Source organism: Choloepus didactylus, chromosome 18 (genome assembly GCF_015220235.1).
Source record: "Choloepus didactylus isolate mChoDid1 chromosome 18, mChoDid1.pri, whole genome shotgun sequence".
In the NCBI taxonomy this organism is placed as follows: domain Eukaryota; kingdom Metazoa; phylum Chordata; class Mammalia; order Pilosa; family Megalonychidae; genus Choloepus; species Choloepus didactylus.
In genome coordinates, this window is record NC_051324.1 from 61817171 (window position 1) to 61837973 (window position 20803).

At 38.9% G+C, this 20803-nt stretch overlaps 1 protein-coding gene and 1 long non-coding RNA gene across 2 annotated transcripts; one reads left to right on the forward strand and one right to left on the reverse strand.

The window, feature by feature from the left end:
• Window positions 1-224: 224 nt before the first annotated feature.
• On the forward strand, window positions 225-14994 carry APOH (apolipoprotein H). Its single transcript, XM_037810109.1, has 8 exons — window positions 225-361; window positions 1162-1338; window positions 2542-2638; window positions 3776-3852; window positions 5676-5864; window positions 8318-8497; window positions 13350-13547; window positions 14839-14994. Exons 1-8 carry the CDS (start codon window positions 298-300, stop codon window positions 14892-14894), a joined length of 1038 nt encoding a protein of 345 aa, XP_037666037.1. The 5' UTR covers window positions 225-297; the 3' UTR covers window positions 14895-14994.
• On the reverse strand, window positions 8163-16531 carry LOC119514375. Its single transcript, XR_005212804.1, has 5 exons — window positions 16416-16531; window positions 15517-15608; window positions 13857-13934; window positions 9056-9221; window positions 8163-8691 (listed from the first exon to the last, which is right to left on the reverse strand). It is a non-coding gene; the product is annotated as an uncharacterized LOC119514375 (long non-coding RNA).
• Window positions 16532-20803: the final 4272 nt, after the last annotated feature.

Genomic DNA, 20803 nt, shown 5'->3' on the forward strand with positions numbered 1-20803 from the left:
GAAACCACCAGAAATCACCAGGACTCTGTCAGAGGCAGGAATCTTCTGGGCCATGAACGTAAACATTATGGAGCTAGAGGAAACCATCTACCCAAGATTTCACAAGAGACTCACAGAATGGAAAGTAAATGATTGAAGAAAGCAAGTCTTGGAGTCCCTTTTGAATCATGATACTTTATCTTCTATTTACAGAGATCAAAGTAAACACAAAACAGTTAATATTTAAGCCCTCTTATATTTATCTCTCTTTTTAGTTGAGGAAAGTCACTTGGGTGCTGCCAGTGTGACTCGTCCACAATGACTTCTCTGGGCCTCATCTTGTTGTCAAGTTTTCTTTGCCATGTTGTTATTGCAGGACGGAGTAAGTACTTTTTGCTTTTGAAAAAAATAGTACATATCCACCCCCCTGGTGTATGCCAGGGATTGTCTTAGTTTGCCAGGGTTGTTGGCTTAACCAACAGACATTTATTGTTTCACCATTCCTGAGGCTAAGCATCTGAAATCAGGGTGTTGGAGGGCCGTGCTTCCTCTGGAATCTGTGGGTTTTGGCAGTGGCCTGCTGGCTTTCCATAACTCAATCTCCGTCTCCATCACATAAGGTCTCTCAGCCTTATGAATTGTGTCCAAATTTCCTCTGCTTATAATGACCCAAGTCATATTGGATTCAGTGCCCACCCTAATCCAGCTTAGCTTCATTTGAACTAATCACATCTTCAAAGATCCTATTTGCAAGTATATTCACATTCACAGGACCAGGGATAGAAATTGAACATGTGTTGTTTGTTTGTTTGTTTGTTTTTTTGGGGGTGTGTGCAATTCGATCCGTATCAGGGATCAATAACTATAACTTTAAATTCCCTTTTGGGTGGATGCTGAGAGATTGGATCGATACCTACTCTCTAATCTTTCCATGCGTGAAGCTCCTCCATAAAAGTCTTAGCCAATGTAAGCCTCATGTATGCCTGTAAATGGAGATAACATAAGGCCTACTTCAAAGGGCAGTTAAAGAGATTAGATGATATATTGTATAAAAAGCATTTGGCACGGAACATGACGTACTTATCAGTAGCATTAAAGATTGATTTTTCATGTGTGTGCTAACTGGAATTTTTAAAATGCAAATATAAATTTTGTAACCAATTGCTTTGCCCTCTTTTTCAGCCTGTCCAAAGCCAGATGATCTACCGTTTGCCGTAGTTGTTCCGTTAAAATCGGTCTATGAGCCAGGAGAGCAGATAGTGTACTCTTGCCTGCCCGGCTATGTGTCCCGAGGAGGCATGAGAAGATTTATTTGCCCTCTCTCCGGGATGTGGCCTCCCAATACTCTGAGGTGTCAGCGTAAGTCTGCATCTCTGGCTTTCTCTCCCCTCATTCTTGGGGGATAACCTACTTCATCTGGACATTGTCTGGGGACATCCTACCTCATCATGCTAAGAGTGAGGTTGCAGAGTGGAGGGGCTGCTAAGAAACAGAGGATCTGGGGGGTTCTCCGTGGGAGAAGGGAGTAAAGATAAGTAGTTTCTGGAGAAGAGGAGATCATAGCATGGAACTAGAGGAGGGTTAAAAACAGAGTCCTGGCTACTGTATGATAAAAGGAGAGGGAAACACTGTAGAAATTAACAGAGAAGTAGAGAAAATGTGCAATTTAAACCGATGCCAAAGAGACATGTTGAAAAAGAAAACTTTGGAAATTGTTACATTTTGGGGCTTTGCCTCAAAATGGAAGTCCTGAAATGAACAAAACTGCATCTAAATTATATATGTATATATATTATGTATTACTTTATTGCAAATGGTTGCTTTTATTTATTCCGCAGACCATGGTCCTTTGATATCATGCTTGCACTATTTATTAGTCAAATATTGGGCAATCAACAAGGTAGAATTTCTGGCCATTATATGTAGTGTTAAGCAGTAAAAATTACTATGTGGATCTATCTGAGTGCTGGTTGTTCTGATTACATGGACATGATCTTTGTCAAAACAATACATGTTCATATAAGTGATTTTGATATGTTTTTTATTTTAAAAGGCTAGATCAAATATTTAACGAAAAACCACTATAACAACATTAGGGACAATTTTTCTTTAAATTAGCCATAATTCTGGAACAGTAACTATTTCATTTTTTTCAAATTATTTTCCACATGTATATTTTTGCATCATTGCAAAGGGTATGTACTATTTTGTATTTTTCTATTTTAATTTAGCATATCATAATAATTGACTATATCTGTATAGTCTCGATAATTCATATTTTATTGGCTGCATATTAGTCCAGCTGCTGATGTACTATGATTAATTAAAACAATCCCCTGATTTTAACATTTAGATTATCCCATTTTTTTTATTAGAGGTAAAAATGTAATAGACATAATAGCACATGTATCATTTGATTCATTCTGAATTATTTTCTTAGAATAGTTACTATTCTAAGAGTTATTGGAGTTATTCGATCGAAGAGAGAAAACTAGTTTATATATTTTTATTTCCATGGAGAAGTCTGTAAATAGAAATTAACCTTTTATCTTTAAATCACAGCCAGAGTATGTCCTTTTGCTGGAATCTTGGAAAATGGAGCCGTACGTTATACAACCTTTGAATATCCTAACACGATCAGCTTTGCTTGTAACACTGGGTAAGGATTTTAGGAAGATGGAAGCTAAAATATACAGCACGTCTGTGCCCTTAAGCTAAACATCAAGACTGGTCCATATTTTATTTCAAGCTTTTAGGTTGGACTGGGTGAACACAAATCAATTTTAGTCCTGCTTTCAATGTAAACCACAGTGTTGCTGAGGGTGGGGTTGGGGGGAGGAGTATAGCAACAAAGATGAATCATCACTGTATCTAATTGTTCTGCTTCTGATTAATTACCTGTCTGAGGAGGTACATTGAAATGACTGAAACTGTATGACGATTTCTTTTAGTCTTTGGACCATATTTGGCATAAGAGTTAAAACACTTTAGAAATAAGACTTGGGCTTTAATTATAAGGCAAACTGTAGACTCTAGAAAGAATTCTATGGCGAAGTTTGGGAGTGCGATGATGATAGCGGAGACATGGTATTCTTAATCCTCACAAAATGCAATACAACACCCCCAGGAAAAAAGCACTTGTAGCCAGTCATATATCTTATTTGCTTTATGAGCAAAGACACCACTCTGACATTGCCAATAGCATACCAGCTGTACATCAGGGCAGATTTTTATGGAGGATCCTTGTTTAGAACTGGAGATTAAGAAATACTGTGTGTGAAAGAGAAATTTAGTTTATTCACATGAAACATCAATTTACTGGTGGGATTGATGACCTTGTAAAACTTGGCTTTGAGAGCAGAATGTTACAGTTTCAATGGAAATAGACTCAGTTGTCTTCATACATTCATGTCAGTAGGCTTCTCAGCAAATGAATGGTCAAGATTACTCAGTTTAATTCACTTTTGTGATCCTGAAAAGGAGATGGCACTTTGATTTCTGGTTCATGTAAGAAGCAGTTAACTTGGCCAGCTGGCTGGAGAGGAGGGATTTGAGGGTTTAGCTTCTACACCCACCAGCTATGAAACGCTCCCATTCTTCAGCGATTCACCTGCAGCATTGGGATGGGTGACTCCATTAGCCCCACACGAGTGTTAAAATCCACAAGGAATACAGCATTCTAAGTTGGGGAAGAAGTCAGTGGTTTTAATATGAAACAATGGTCAGTGGGGAAGACATGTTTAATGCTATCGATGGATTGTTTTACTGCCTGTTGGACTAAATTTTCCTTTTGCAGATTTTATCTGAATGGAACTAGTTCTGTTAAATGCACTGAGGAAGGGAAATGGAGTCAGGCGCTTCCTGTCTGTGCTCGTGAGTCTGTGGGCCCCAGTTATGGAGGAGGGTGAGAAACTTGTCCCAGTTGGCCTCAGACTTCCTGGTTTTAGCATTGAAAGTCCCATATCCCAAGAAACTCTTCAGACCCAGCCAATGAGATGGTTGGTGATGCTATGGGCACTATTCATCATGATACCTCTATCTGCTTATGATCACATCCGGTACATCTCATATCCTCCAGCTGATGGAGCCAGTGATTGCTGGGTTTGTAAATGCCAACACTCCCACAGGGTTTGGGCAGGGTCTTGGAAAAGAATGGTATTGGTCTTTCAGGATCTGACACCATCTGAGTAGGAGAACTTCTGGAAACAGTGGGATGACATACCTTCCTCTCACCCTGGGACCTCATTCACATTCATTTATTCAATAAACATGTATTGAGCACCTACAGTGTGCCAGATCCTATTCTCAGCATTAAGGTTTCAAGATCAAAGGAGACTCAAGTCAGTCTTCAGGGAGAAAGTCAAGTGATGAGGGAGACAAGGAAATCAATCTTCACAGTATGCTGGAACCCATCAAAGGTCTCCCATCCTAGAAGCTCACTGGATTACCTCCAAAAGGCACTGATGGTTTATTCAGGTGATGCTCAGCCAGGCATTTAGAGTTAGCTCTGGCTTTGCCCATAATAGGGAGGAACAAAATTTCTTAGGTTCCCTGAATTGTGACTAACACGAGTCTACGCTTGGATGAGGAAGCCCAGACCTTACAACAATAGTTATGGTTCTTTAATGTTTCAGCCAAGTCTGCCCCAGCAAAAAAAAAAAAAAAAAAAAAAGTAAAAACATAAAGTAATTTCAAATGAATAAAAGTTTAAGAAAAATTGAGCTACTCCCTCCCCCCAAATGATTTTAAGTTTACCTTAAGTCGAGTTTTTCACTCAGCAGTAGGAACCACCATGGTTCCTATTAATAGGATCCCTTTTAAGCAGATTTATATCAAATATGTAAATCCACTTTTTATTTTAAGTTACAGGCAGAAAGTCTTTAGCTTCAGTCTAATCCAAATGAGAGTGTCTCATACTTTAATGCACATACCAATCACCTGGGGATCTCATTAAAATGCAGACTGATTCAGCAGATCTGGGGTGGGGTCTGAGCATCCGCTTTTCTAGCAAGCTCTGAGGTGATGCCCATGCTGCTAGTCCATGGACCACACTTGGGTTGCAGGGATCTAGACAATTCAAGCTAAATTACATTTTGGTCAGCATTATCTCCTGTTATGTTAGCATAATGTTCTCTGAACTTGAAACTCCATATTGGTCAGATCGGAATGACAACCCACTATCATGTTTCCATGTCCCTGAGGTACTTGTTGCATAAGCTCCATCTATACAGAGTCCAAAATTAGGAGGTATTCTATAGGAACCAACAGTTCTACTGAACTAGCAAAGGTTTAGTAGGTCAAAAATAACTTTGCACCAAGTTGCTGTCACTAGCAATTATTGCAGGATGGTCTTTCAGCAATGACCTCCACTGATTATGACTTCCAGAAACATTTTCCAAGGTAACATTTGGATCAAAGGCTTTATGGAAACCTAACCACTGCATTATGGTAAAAAGCAAATGAGCAATGGCAAGATTTACATTTACTTCATTTTTTAGTTTTTTGACTAGCTCAGATATTTGGTTTTTAGATTATATTTTCTTATTTGGCACCCATAATTGGCGGTTTCCCCCCCGGCATTAAATCCAAATTTGCATTTTCTCAAGTTCAACTTTCTCCTTTTTTCTTTCTTTCTGGAAAGAGTATGTTTATAACACAACTATTTTTATAGAGACAGTAATTATTTCTTTCTCCAGCTGTAAAATGCCCACCACCACCTGTACCAAAGTTTGCAAAACTTAGAGTTTATGAGACATCATCTGGAAACAACTCCATCTATCGAGATACAGTAGGCTTTGAATGTTTGCCAAACTATGCAATGTTTGGAAATGATACAGTTACCTGCACAGCACATGGAAATTGGACCGAACTACCAGAATGCAGGGGTAAGTGCAATGAAAAGACAAAATAATTTAGTGTAGACTGTCGGTTCTGAATATTATTGAAAGCTCCACTATGATGAAGCATGTCAAATTACTGCGTCTCAACAAATTTTATTGAGCATCCCACACCCCCACCCCCATGTCTTAGGCTGTGTACTAGGCTCTGAAGATACCAGATGAATGAGAACTGCCTTCCGACCTTAGGGGAATTATGTATAATTCAGTTAACTTCCTGGAGCCACTTAGGAAAGCTTTGAACGTCTTTTTGAACTCGGCCTTGGAGGAGGAGTGGCGAGTGAGGGAAAGTCATGCTGGAGGGGACACAGCAAGTGGAAAGTCAGGGAGGCATCAAAAGACAGGACCTGTCTGTCCATAGACAACTGAATATTTCCATGAGGCTGGTGAAGGGAGGCCTAGATTTAACTGGGGAGTGATAAGCTAGGTCACAGTCAGATTGAGATAAGCCTTTACAATATTTACCTAAATTTAAGAACCATAGAAATGTTGGACTTAAAAAAAAAAGATTATGGAAATTTTCCCTCTTACATCATGAACCTATCATTACTGTCATTGGGATTTTGTCAGCTGCATAACACATGGACAAATTATAGAATTTACTATGTGCACAAGGACTTATACTAAGGACTGTTAGCTACTGTTTTGGCTTATATTAAAGACTTCTATCGAGTGATTCAAAACATAAGTGATTTTCAGCATGTGGGAACTGTGATAAATAACAGCTAGCATCTTTTTGGGTACTCAGCTATGGGCCAGGCACCAATCTCGTGCTACATATGAGTCATCTTACATAATTCTCCCAAGTCCTAAGCAGTAGGTTCTATCTTTTCTTTTTTTCCTTTTAAAAACCCTTCACCTAGATGCATCAACTGTAAAAATATTGTGACATCTGCTCTGTCTCTCTTTCTCTCAATCTTGTTGACAGATACTTTTTCCTGAACCATCTGAAAATAAGTTGTAGACATCATGACACTTAACTCATATATACTTTAGCATAAATGTCCTAAGAACAAAGACAGTCTCAGCTATTATCACTGTACGCAAGACATTCAACATGCTCTTAGTTATTAACAATAATTTAATCAATTAAAATAACACTATTAGAAATAGTATCATGTGACATATATTTCATGTGCAGTTTTTCCAATTGACCCAGCAATATTCTTTACACATGTGTTTTATTTTATCCCGGTTCTAATCTGGAACCACACATTGTATTTAGTTGTCATGTCTCTTTAGTGTCCTTTCATCAGGAATGATCCACTGCCTCTTTTTTTCTCTTTTGTTGACATTTTTGAAGAGTCCAGGCTAGTTATCTTATAGAATGTTCCACAAACTGAATTTAATTGATTAGATTCAAGTTAAATATCTTTGTTAAGAATACCATATAGGTGCCATTGGTAATGGTAAGTTTGATTTCTTGGTCAAGCGGTGTGTGCCAGAGCTCCTCTTGGAAAAGGTGTCTCTTTCTCTTTGGAATTAGCAAGCAAATCGTAGCAACTTGTAGGTGACTCTTTGAGATTATATCTGTTCTGTTCTCCAGCAATTCCCTACCTATTTGTTCTCTAGCAATTGTTTTAGCATCTATTGATGAAATTTGATGGTATCAATTATGACATTGGTGGTTGCAAAGTGGTTACTTTCTAGTGCTATCATTCATTCTATATTTACTAGCAGGTATTCTTCTGCAGAGAAGACCTTTCCCTTCAATCACTATTTTTTTTTTTAGTATTATTATGGACTCATGGACCCCTTTTTTAAATTCAATGAACCAAAACTGAGCCAAGCAGTTTGGATCTGGAATTTGCTCTCTCAATCACATCATTAAACTACTTCCCAAGAACCCTGGATCCCTGCTTCAGCTTTATTTTCTTTTACTAGAGTAAATAGGGATATGAGTTTGGGTTTCTACTGCTAGAGGACCTTAAGGAGACTGGAGAGCAGCACCATTTTTCTCCTACATATTTCTTGCTGACTTCTTGCACATTCTGAAAACAATTATAAGAATTAAGTTTAACATTTTAAAACCAAATAATTGTGTGCTGTGTACATGGGGTGAGTCTTTGTGTTTTAATTTTGAGATCTGTCCATTGTAAAAGACAGACTGTTTTTTTCCCTCCTTTCGAATCTACCATCTTAGATTTCTAGGAGATGAAATTTGCAATAAATAACAACTGGTGATTATCTGAAAGCCCAAAGAACTTGGCAGACTGTCATTAACTTCAAAGTTTTGTTTGTTTTTTAATGTTCAGGGACCCATGAGTATAAGAGAAGGGGGACAGAACTAAGCACTAATGTATCCAGAAATTATATCACAGTAACCTGAATACCTAATGATTCAATGTTGTGATGGAGACTTGAATGTAATGACGATTCCGTAACTGCTGGAAATAACTGTTTATGTATTACTAATATGTCTTATTGAATAAACTTTTTAGAAGTAAAGTGCCCATTCCCATCAAGACCAGAAAATGGATTCGTGAACTATCCTGCAAAACCAGCACTTTATTACAAGGATAAAGCCACATTTGGTTGCCATGATACATACGTACTGGATGGCCTTGAAGAAGTAGAATGTAGCAAACTTGGAAACTGGTCTGCACTGCCAAGTTGTAAAGGTATGGAAACATGGGTGAATTCTTACAACGACTGTGAGTTTATGCAGCAAATCACCTTTACTTGCCATTTTCATGTTCCAGTCATTTTCTCCTTGCGGCTAAGTCTTGCTTCACAGCTACTGGCATGTGAGAGACTTTAGGATTTGCAAGTGCTTCGGGAAACCTCATGTTTAGGACTCTTGCTTGAGATTAAACTGCATGAAATAAACAGATCCATTGTAAACCTTGATGCTATGATGGCAGATCACAATTTTCCATAATTGTTTTTTTAAGTACTCGCCTACAAACATCCTATGTGCTTTGTTCTCATCAAGGCTCTTCTCATTACAAAAACCAACCACACATTTAAAGTAGTTCAAGGGAAAGGGGGCTTATTGTAAAACAAAACAAAACAAAACAAAACAAAACAAAACAAAATGCAACAGGCAATCAGGGGGACTTTGAAGATGAGGACATGAAGTATAAGTGGTCCTCCTGGGAATTTAAATGGAAAGTTTTAAAGGAACTATTGCTTCTCTCTTCACATCTCCGTGGGCCCTTGGGCTCTCTGCTCCTCACCTTTCACGTGCCTTGACCGCACACCAAGACCTCTCAGCCAAAGGACCCATCACCAACTGGCATCTCCTCACCGAAAGGCTTCAGTTCCTTTGGAGTCAGGTGTCCACCTTGAAGCAGATCTAGTCTAGGTACTCTAGCTCTGCTCATGTTGCTACGGGCGGGGCAGCTTAAATAGAAAGGGGAAATTGAGCACAGCAAAATGAGTAGGGTCTTGAGTTGGGGTCCCCAGAAGCAGAGCCTGAGATAGGGATTCCAGTGCAGTTGGCTTATTGAGCAAGCGTCTCCGGAGAAAGAGACTGAGCTAGATGAGAGAGGGTAGGGCACTGGTTCTCAAACTTTATGTGCATCAGAACTACCTGGACAGCTTGTTTAAATACAGATTACTGGGCTCCACCCTCAGAGTTTTTGATTCAGTAAATCTGGGATAGGACCTGAGAGTTTGCATTTCTAACAAGTTCCCAGACGATGCAGATACCGCTGATCCGGGGACTACGTTTTTAGCACAGACATGGTCTCAGCCAGCGACTAGGTTCAGCCTGATCCCACAGGGAGTTCTGGAGCATGAATTTTACCCCAGCGTTGATTCCACCAAGAGGCAAGGGGACCTGCTTGCTCCACTCTGATTCTATGTGGCTTCCATAGGGGAAAAGGCCATTTTAAGCAGCAGCTAATGGTTCCATTGATGAAAAACTACTATTAGCCATGATATTGACATTATTCATTATATACATTCTTGGAGTCTTCCTTTCTTGACCAGTTTGTATCAGGTATACTCATCTACTGGTTCAAATGCTACATTCTTTTTTTTGTTTTTGTTTTTGTTTTTTGCTTTTTACAGCATTAAGATTTTATTCTCCAAAAAAAAAAAAAAAAAAAGGAAAACAAACAAAAAAGACAAAAAAAAAAAAGATTTGTGAGAAATTTCAAATATGTGCAAAAGTGGAAAGCATGTTACAAACTAACATTTCCCAACATCTAACTTCAACAGTTTTCCATGTATTGTCAAACTTGTTTCACTGTATCTCCCAACCCTCTACCTACTATTTTTTCTTTGCATTTTATTTTATTTTTATTTTTATTTTTATTTTTATTTTATTTTATTTTATTTTTATTTTGAAATAAACTCAAAGTTATAGGAACAGTTGCAAAAACAATACTGACCCCATACACAGAATTCCATCATACCCTGACCCCCCTCCCCTGATAGCTCAATCCACCAACTTTAACATGCGGCCACATTGCTATTTCTTTCCCTCCCTATCTATCATCCATCATCTATTGCTCTGTCTTCTGAACATATGAGAGCTAGCTGCACACATCCTTGAACATACAGTATAATTCACATATACACTTCCCATGAACCAGAACATTCTTTTATGCAATCCCGTTAAGCGCAGCTAAGAAGTACAAGGGATTCAACAATGATACAAAGCTTACATTCTATATTTCCTTTTCCTTATGTCTTAACTGTGTCCCTTTGAGCCACCTGTCCTTTATCCTCCAATCCCATCCAAGTTCATCCTTGGCATTCAATTATCATCTATTTAGAATGTCTTTTTTTTTTTTTTTTTTTCAGTTGTGGAAACGTATATACAGCCTAAATCTTCCCATTCCACCCCCTCCGTAGCCCCATTTCTCTTAACCCAAACTCTATTTTTCATCTCTATGGTTATATTCTCTGAAAATTTCTTTGTGTTTACTGTGGGGCTTAAAATTAACCTCTTAAATCCATATCAATCTTGTTTTTCTTTGATACCATCTTCACTTCAATAGGGCACATAAACTATGTTCCTATACTCCTTCATTCCCCCACCTTTATATAGTTGTCTAAAATTACATATTTTACATTGAGTTCAAAACCACTGATTTGTCCTTAGACTTTGTGTATTTTATATCATGTAGGAAGTAAATAGTGGAGTTACAGTTCAAAAATTATTGACTTCTATTTGTATTCCATTGTGGTTGGAGAATGTTCTTTGAGTATATTCTATTTTTTTTTTTTTTAATTACTTGAGGCTTCTTTTATGTCCCAGCTTATGGTCAGTAGAGAAAAATGAGTGTCCTGGTGATTTGGGATGTAAGGTACTATATATGTCTGTTAAAATTCGCTATATCTCTTTCTCCTTTCTTTGTTTCTCTGTTGGTAGGGCTCCCCTTAGAATCTGAAGTAGGGCAGGTCTTTTATTGGCAAAGTCTCTCAGCATTTGTTTGTCTGTGAAAAATTTAAGCTCTCCCTCAGATCTGAAGGAGAGTTTTGCTGGATAAAGTATTCTTGGTTGGAAATTTTTCTCTCTCAGAATTTTAAATATGTCATGCCACTGCGTTCTTGCCTCCATGGTGGCCACTGAGTAATCACAACTTAGTCTTATGCTGTTTCCTTTGTATGTGGTGAATTGCTTTTCTCTTGCTGCTTTCAGAACTTGCTCCTTCTCTTCAGTATTTGAGAGTCTGATCAGAATATGTCTCAGAGTGGGTTTATTTGGATTTATTCTATTTGGAGTTTGCTGGGCATTTATGTTTTGTGCACTTATATTGTGTAGAAGGTTTGGGAAGTTTTCCCCAACAATTTCTTCAAATACTCTTTCTAGACCTTTACCCTTCTCTTCCCCTTCTGGGACACCAACAAGTCTTAAGTTTGGATGTTTTATTTTATCTGTCGTATCCCTGAGATCCCTTTTGATTTTTTCGATTTTTTCCTCCATTCTTTCTTTTGTTCTTTCATTTTCTGTTCTGTGGATTTCTAGGACACTGAGCTGTTGTTCCGCTTCCTCTAGTCTTGTATTGTGAATATCCAGAGTCTTTTTAATTTGGCCAACAGTTTCTTTTATTTCTGTAAGATCTTCTATTTTTTTATTTACTCTTGCAATGTCTTCTTTATGCTCTTCTAGGGTCTTCATTATGTCACTCATATTCTGGGCCATGGTCTTCTTGATGTCCTTTAAATCCTTTGCCATGTTTTCGTTCCTCGATTGTAGTTCTTTGATTAATTGTGCGAGGTACTGTGTTTCTTCCGATACCTTGATTTGTGTGTTTGGAGTTGGATTCTCCATATCGTCCGGTTTTATCATATGCATTAAGATTTTCTGTTGTTTTTGGCCTCTTGGCATTTTTTTGCTTGATAGGTTTCTTTCAAGTTGTAAAAAAAAAAAAAAGGGTATCGATCTAATTTTTCAGAAACACAGTTTGTTGACGTACACTTTAACTAACCAGCAGATGGTGTCTGTGAGTCACCTATACCCCTCAAGTCAGTTCTCAGCCTTGTTCCTGCGGTGTGTGGGAGAATGATTCTTGTGGGGTTCAGTTGGAGAACTCAGTTTGGGTATGTTGCTGGAGCCGTCCACCCTGAATGTGGGGCGCGTGTACGGGTGGCCAGGGAGGAAGGCAGTTTTAATATTCAAATCCCCCAGGTTCCCAGAGATTCAAGGCTGCGCAAGAGTCTAAGCCTTCATTTCATTTCAGCCCCAGCCCCTCTCTCTTGCTGTCTCACAAACCACCAGACTTGGCATAGCGTCCCTGGGTTCTCCGAGCGGGTCCCCCCTCCCAGCCGTGATCCTCCAGGAGCTCAGCCGAGGGAATGCTGTGCTACGTCACCAGTGTGTGCCGCCCCTCAAGGGAAGCCCCGGGCCGCCTGAAGCAAAAATGGCCGAACGGGGCATCTCAACCCCCTCCTCCTTGCACAGTTCCTCCTTCCCAGCTCCAGGACAACTGGTGGGGCTCTGGGCTGTGGGCCCGGCCCTGGGCAGGAGTTTATCCAGCCCTCCAGGGAGCCAGCTGCTAGCTGTGGGGTTTCTTTCAGTTTCCGGCTCTCCCCTCCGTTCCCCCGGCCCCGAGGGTATCTGCAGTGGGCTATCTTCCAGGCTAGACACCGAGAGGCCGGCCCAGCCCCCTCTTGTTGTGTTTTACTGCGTGGTTCCCACTATTGCAGCTGCAGCCGCTCCTGGGTTTTTCCCTTTTTTTTTTAAAAGAGCCAGTTGGTCTCCAAACGCCAAATCCTGGCTTCCCCAGACCGCTACGTGGCTGTGGGTCTTCCAGCCAGCTTACTCACTCATTTCAGAATGCAGACTCCCGGTTTCACCAAGTATATGGCCCCTCTGGAACTAGGAGACCTCGTTCAGCTGGCGCATCGCTGTAACCGGTATTCTGGATCACTTTCTGGTTTTTATCTAGTGTTTTTCACAGAGGTGTTTTATCGCTCTGTCTCACCTAGCTGCCATCTTAGTTTCTCCTCTGCTATATTCTTTTTAAGAAGAATTTATGGAACTCTGAAGTCTTGACTACAAATGTTCTCTTTCAGCATCTTGTAAATTATCTGTTAAAAAAGCCACCGTGCTATACAAAGGAGAGAGAGTAAAACTCCAAGAACAATTTAAGAATGGGATGCTTCATGGTGAAAAAGTTTCTTTCTTCTGCAAAAATAAGGAAAAGAAGTGTAGCTATACAGAGGAGGCCCAGTGTATAGATGGCACCATTGAAATCCCCAAGTGCTTCAAGGGTAAGCCGAATTTTGCAGCTTTCAGCTAGACTACTTGCCCCTCATCACAGTCAACTCCTTTAATATAATGGCGGCCCAAAGGTGGCTATGGGATAGAATAGGAAGAACAGCCAGATGAAGCTGTGAGCTGCATTCAGTACCTGCCTTCATGTGCATACACATCTCCCTTTCCAACTCTTTCCCTTAAAACTCAGGTTTGTATTCAATGAATATTATGGTGAATTATATGCTCTTGTATAATTCCAAATTAACCCTGAATAAAATGTGAGATTCTCACCACCACATGGTCCCCAATTATAAAGAACTCACCTCAAAGTACAAAGCAGTGTGGTAATGGTAATTGGTCTGTAGATCTCCTAACAGTTTGTCCCCTTCCTTCAGCAATCCCTGGAGTTTAAAAAAGTATCTGTTAGAGCAAAGTATTCATTAGAGCAAAATATTTTATGGAAAGATGATATGTTTGTGTGAGATAAAGGAAGTGTTGAACAGGCAGCTTTAGAGCTGCTGAACTTTTAAGGTTTCCAGTTTGGGGTTTAAATATCTTTGTTGTTAGGAAGGAAGAGCCAGTCAGAGGCTGAAGCTATTGTTGGCTCTAGATTTAGAAATGCTCCAAGAATTTTGAGAATCCCATATCTTCAGTGGGGAGAAAACAGAGTTGGGAACAAGGATTTGGCCAGTCAGAGGGAGAGAAGGGAATATTGACTGATTAATTAATAATACCTGCTTTATAGGGTTGGTTTGATTACTAGAAATAATATGCATGACATGGAGTAAATACTCAACCCACGGCAGTTATTATAAACATTGCAATTACAAATAGCTAGAAATGCACTGAATACATTGTTACTGTTCAAAAGACAGCAGAATCCTGGTGAAATGTTAAACATTAAAACTGATAAAGCACAATAAGCCTAGTACAAATCAGTAGGAAAAAATTATCAGTAGAGGATAACGAAAAGAAATCGGAGCTTTGTTGATGCATTTCTTTAGGCTATCCCTTAGAGCCTTCAGACAGACGCAGTGCTGTGAGAGTGTTGGAGAATAAATGAAGGGCTGATACAGTTTTTTTTTTTTCCTCTTAATCTTGGTTGCCAAAATTATATAGAACCTTTTATTTTCTCTCTTGGAAAAGAGTGCCTTTAACATTTGCCTGATGTTTTCTTGTGTCACTTAAACCCCATACAAAATGGTTTCATTCATATACTTTGGTTCTACACATTTGTAAAATGTATTTGATTTGGCTTAGTTAATAAATGTAAGAAATTGTTTGTCTTTTTTCTCCCCCTTACAGAACACAGTTCTTTGGCTTTCTGGAAAACGGATGCATCCGACGTAAAGCCATGCTGAAGTGGTTTTCAGATTCAAAATTAAATATCATACTTGCATCTGCTTATTCAAAGATTCTAATGGAAGTGGAAAAAATAAAGTTGCTGAATTTATGACTTCAGTTATTGCAGTGTTGCTTCTCATGGTAGCTTACTCTTAGTTATGTTACCTGGTTAAGAAACCCAGATATTTAGAGCATCATCATTTCATGGCTGCAAGATGGAAAGTGTAAATAATTATCTGGGGAACCCAGTTTCCCTCCTCCCCAATTCTACTTTTTTCACCAAAAACACCTGCAGTACAGTGATTCTCATAGAACAACCCACAGATACCACATCAGTATCCTCTGGGTGCTTATTAGAAATGCAAAATGCTATGTCTGGCCCAGGATGTCTTGAATCAGAATCTCTGAGGATGGACCAGAAATCCACACCTATGAAAAAATCTCCAGATAATTCTAGTCCATCCCCAAATTTGTGAATCATCACCATAAAGGAGTGAGCACAGGCTCCTAGGCCAATAGAATTGGATTTGAATCTTTGATGTTTGGTTTACATAATGACTAAAAAAACGTTTCCTTTCCCACTAAGATTCCATGATCCATCACTGACACCAATCCTTTGCATATAGTCAACTTCTTTACCTTTTTCTCCTTCTGTAGCACATGCCCACAGAACCCAACCCTGGCTCTTATCTTTTTTTCCTAAGACTGCACCACAGCAGCTGAATGGGTTGCTGAAAAATAAAAAAATTAAAAAAAAACACCTCACAATCATGCCACTAGGTCTCACTTGAGATTCTCAATCACAAGCTCTCAGCTGAGCAAGGAAGCTGTATTTTTTAGTTTGTTTACTCTCCCCTTCTCCAAGGAGGCTGCGTCACACCATGTCGTCTCTTCTCAACCCTTCTCATACCACCTCCCTCTCCCTCCATCTCAGCTAATGCTCCTTATTTCACTAAGAAAATGGAAAATACCCTCCTTTCATCCTCCCCCTACCAAATCCATCATCTGGCCATTATCTGTACTGTGTACTCTGCCTACCCTCTTGTTATAATGATGAACTCTTAAGATCCATCTAAGGACAAACCCCCTTTATGCACTGGACCCCATTTTCTCTCTCCTACTTAAGGATTTTGCTCCTGCAAGTAGTGACCTTTCATTTTTTATTTCTGTCCTTTCTATTGAAGCATTTCTATCAGCATACTATTACACTGTAATATCACCCGTTTAAAACACCTTCTCATTTCCTCACATCTTTTTCCAGCTACTACCCCATCTCTTTTTTCCGTTTTCACAACAATCCATGAAAGGGCTTTTTTATCTTTTCCATCTCCATTATACACTACCCATGCTACTCTTAAAAATCTGTCTTCCCCATACATATTTCTTCACCAATTCTTCATCAGGACCTGACCTGCTTCCATGTTGTGGGGTCAGATTTCTTCCCCAAGAAGCTTCTCTGCTCCTCCCCACTTCTACAGGATACAGGCTGCCTTCCCTCCTAGGCAGTCACTCAAAAACTCCAAATTCCCATTACTTACCCTTAAAAAACAATTTAGCTTTCTCTTCCTTAACCCATTCCTTCAAGTCCTTGTGGGTGGGTGTGTGCTCGGTGTGTGTGTGTGTGCGTGTGTGTGTGTGTGTGTGTGTGTGACTGTTGGAGGCAGGGGTTGAGAGAGTGGGGGGCTTCCCATTTCTAAAAAGCCTTGCTTAGATATATTGCTAAACAAAAGAGCTCTCCACCCCGGATTTCCTCCTTTAGCACAAAGCTTTAGAACCATTGTTTCCTTTAACTTAACCACATATTAATTTTAAAACCAACCTCCCCTCACCCCACCCAACAGCTTTGAAAATCGAAAGAGAGCCAGGAAAAATGTTTAGCATCTCCCCGTGCCCCAGACACAATCAATATGAAGTGCTCTGGAAAAGTGGAGAATATGTTTCTCTCTTTCCCCCTTTTACTGCAAATTCTTTCATAATTAATTTTACTATTTTTAAATTTAAAAATACATAGACAACTTTTGTTATGGAGAACTACCCATTTGATCTTTTTTAAACATTTTTTTGGTGTAATATAACATATATACAGAAAAATGATAACTTTCAAAGTACAATTTAATAAGTAGTTAGAGAGCAAATTTCAAAGAATATTATGGGTTACAGTTCCACAATTTCAGTTATTTCCTTATGGTGAAATATAACATATATACAGAGAAGTGATAACTTTCAAAGTGCAATTTAACAAGTAGCTATAGACAAATTTCAAAGAATGTTATAGGTTACAGTTCAATCATTTCCTTCAGTTATTTCCTTCTAGCTATTCTAATACCCTAGCATCTAAAAGTATTTATATAAAGATTCAGTATTTGTAACCCTTTGTTAAATCCTATCTTGTCTGTTGTTATCCCTTCCTCTCTTTTAATCACTTGATCTTCAGGGATGCATAGACAACTTTTTAAGTTGCTCACTTGCTCTTAGCTTACTTGGAATGGAATCAACAAGGCTGCTTCACACTAAGGTAAGTAATGAAAGTTCTCTTTGGCATCTTGGGTGGGAGGTTATTCAGGGGCTCTCTATTAAGACTGAGCTCCAGGCCTTTAATCGAGGGCTTCTTGATTAAAACTCTCAGGATTAGGCTGTGTTCTCCTTTCACAGTTACCCTCCCTACTCAATCAACTAAACTGTATTAATCCGGAATTTTTGAAGTCCTGTAGCTCAGCTACAGGCCTATACTGGATGAGGGATTGTTTACTTATATCTGTATATTGTTTATGATCTATCCCAGGGGTGAAACCAATACAGCATGGGCACTGACCAACCAGAATGGATGGCAGTACTGAACAGGGGTGAGGGAGGGATGGGAGATGGTGGGAGGGGCGGAGCTGGAAGCCCCTGATACGTCAGGCACTACCCTTTAGATGCTAGACTTTGGGAAAGTCTGTGTTGGGAATTAGGGAAGGAGCTGGTGGCCAGTGGTTGGGCTCAGAATGTTCCGGCAATAGTTATTTACCAACTGGTATGGAGGCTTTTCAATGTTTTAACAACTATAGAGTCTTATGGTGTGCCCTTCCATGTCTGCTTTCAAAAAGGATTTGAGGCAGCTAAACAATGTTGAAGGGACTCATACAACATAAAAGTAAAACACACATACAAAAGAAAACAAAAAATATAACTACACAGATACTGTATTTTTATAAAATCAACTTAGAAAACATTAGGAAGAGAAAGCTGTATCCAGCACCTGGAATGAGTTAATTATTTTATTTGGGCTCTATTTAGCTGTGAGCTTTCACACATTGAATGTATGATTTTAAAGTAATGAAAAGAGCAAATGGAGTCAGATTGTGCCTGGTAATGAATTCTGGCTTTTAGGTCAATCCTTATTAAAAGAAGGGGTATTGGATAACTTACTGAACATCATTAGTTTTGCTTACGCAAAAGATACAGAAAAATTCCATAAATGAATGTTTATGATATCAACATTAGAATTAGAATTCGATCAGTTCATTTTACCAAGGAGTCCTTTTCCTGCCACATTTTTGGTTTTAGGTGAATGATCAAGTATTTGAGAGATTGTATTAGATGTGTTTGATGATCTCAGGAGAAAATAAGAAACTAAAAATTTTAAAAATATATGACAGTAAATTTAAGTGAAATAAGTCACCTAGTAATCAGTAGCTATTTATGCTTCCTTGATGCTTCTTACAGAAGTCATACTGTAAGTGAGTGACAAAGTGCCCAAGCATATATTATTGACTCTGTTGGTAGATAGAAAAATCTACTACTGAGTACAATTGGGCTTTGAACTTGAAACATTAGTGTTCCTTTATCCAGGTTCTTTTTTGAGGTACTGATGCACTATGTTTTCAAAATTTTTCCCCCTTTATCCTGCTTGAAGTATCTAAGATATAGGATAGTCAGTGTGTTATTTATCTGTTGCTGCGTATCCGATAACTCTCTAAATGTACTGACTTAAAACAGTACACATTTATTATACAGTTTCTGTGGGTCAGGAATTTGGAAGAGACTTGGCAGCATGCCTCTGGCTCCAGATCTGTCTGAGTTTGCAGTTAGGTTGTTGGCTGGAGCTGCAAATTCACCTGAAGGCCTGATGAGGGGAGGAATTGTGTCTAAGCTCACCCAGGTGGTTGTTATTGGACTGAGGGCCTCCATTCCTTGTTGGCTCTTTACCAGAGGACGCCTTCAGTTCTCTGCCATTGGGAGACTATATCCTTCAGTCCTCAAGGGAAAATCTGGGTGGCACAGCACAGTATCCATGACAGTAAACCCTTTGCATTGCTTGGATCTACTTCATTTATATTCTGAGAATAGCTCCTCCAGGATTCTGGTAGGCCTCTTGTCCTGGGTGAAACTGAGCAGAGTAAGGTTGGTGGAATGAGCTACAACCCAAGTTGTTGCAGCTGTTGAGACTGCATCTGTTAAGACTGCAGCTGATGGTCATCTTCTCCCCCTGCTACTCTCCATTCTATAGACCACTCTCCCTTGACCGTTTCCTCTGCTGACCTCAGTGGCTTTTTATATATACACACATGTGCATATATATACTTGTATACACACACACACACACATGCACACACACACACAAAGAGAGAATATATACAATCACATCTAAATTTCTAGCTATTTACTTATAACTTATATTAATTCATATTAATGCCTCAAATTCCAATCAGCCTCCCCAGGGTTCATTCTAGTCTTCCTCCTTTCCATATTTCTACCTCTTTTCTCTGACACCTAGTTCCATTATCCATAATTTATTTACTTATTTACTCAATTCCAGAGTACGCAGACAATATTTTCAAAGCTGCTAACCCATACCACTAACCCAAACTTATTAAGTAGAATCCAATATTTATTTACGTTTCTTTCTGTCTTAACTTGAGGGTAAATAGTCAAGATGCTATGTTTAAAAGTTACTTGGGTTAGTTCTTTTTCCACTTCTCCTTAGTGTGGTTATGTTAGTTGTTTGAAAACCAATTTTGTTTATCTGTTTCTATTTCATCTAAAGGTGTTTTTTTTTCCCTCCTCAGTGTTGACTTTTTTTGGTATGTAAAATATTAACATGGATCCCAAAGAAAGAACTCTACAAAAAGGCACACTCAGAAAACCGTCACTCTTCCCTATTCTTTCTGCTCCATTCCCAACCCATTCCCACAATTTTTCCATCCTCAATCACCTCTTGTAGAAAACCGGTCTAGTTTTTTTGCTTGTTTGCTTATACTTCCTGTGCTTCTTTTGGCATGAATGAACAGATATATTTTCTTATTTCTCCTTTGTTATTCAGAAGATAGTATGCTATTTTTGCTAGATACTTTTTGCACTTTGCTTTTTACACTTAGAGATGTATTATGGAAGTCATTCCATATCATTTCATGCAGAGCTTCCACATCCTTTTTTGGAGCTGCATAGCACTCCACTGTGCAGATGTACTGTAGTTTATTCAACCATATTCCCATGTATGACCATTTAGACTGTTCCCAATGTTTTTGCAATTTCAAGCAATGCTGCAATCAATGATCTTATGCACGTCTATTTTTGTACTGTTGAAAGCATATCTTCAGGGTAAATCCTGGAACTGGTATTACTAGGTCAAAAGGTAGATGCACATAGAGTTTTGTTAATCTTGCTAAATTCTCCTCCATAAAAGTGTACTAATTTGCATCCCCAGCAGCAATGTATGAGACTACCTCTTTTCCTTTAATCTCACAATCAAAATGTATAGTCATACCTTCCGATTTTTGCCAATTGCATAGGTGAGAAAAGTATCTTAGAATAGTTTTAACTTGGATCTCTCTTATTATGATGAGTGAGGTAGAACATACTTTAATATATTTAAGCACTGCTTTTATATCTTTTGGTTTTTGTAAATTGTTCATATATAATTTGCCCATTTTTATTGGATTTTTGG

Bases quoted from the DNA above. Each gene is read 5' to 3' on its own strand.
- APOH (XM_037810109.1), top strand. From the start codon at position 298: ATGACTTCTCTGGGCCTCATCTTGTTGTCAAGTTTTCTTTGCCATGTT. The intron at 2,639-3,775 runs GTAAGGATTTTA...TTCCTTTTGCAG, and splicing joins AGCTTTGCTTGTAACACTGG to ATTTTATCTGAATGGAACTA. The intron at 8,498-13,349 runs GTATGGAAACAT...GTTCTCTTTCAG, and splicing joins TGCACTGCCAAGTTGTAAAG to CATCTTGTAAATTATCTGTT.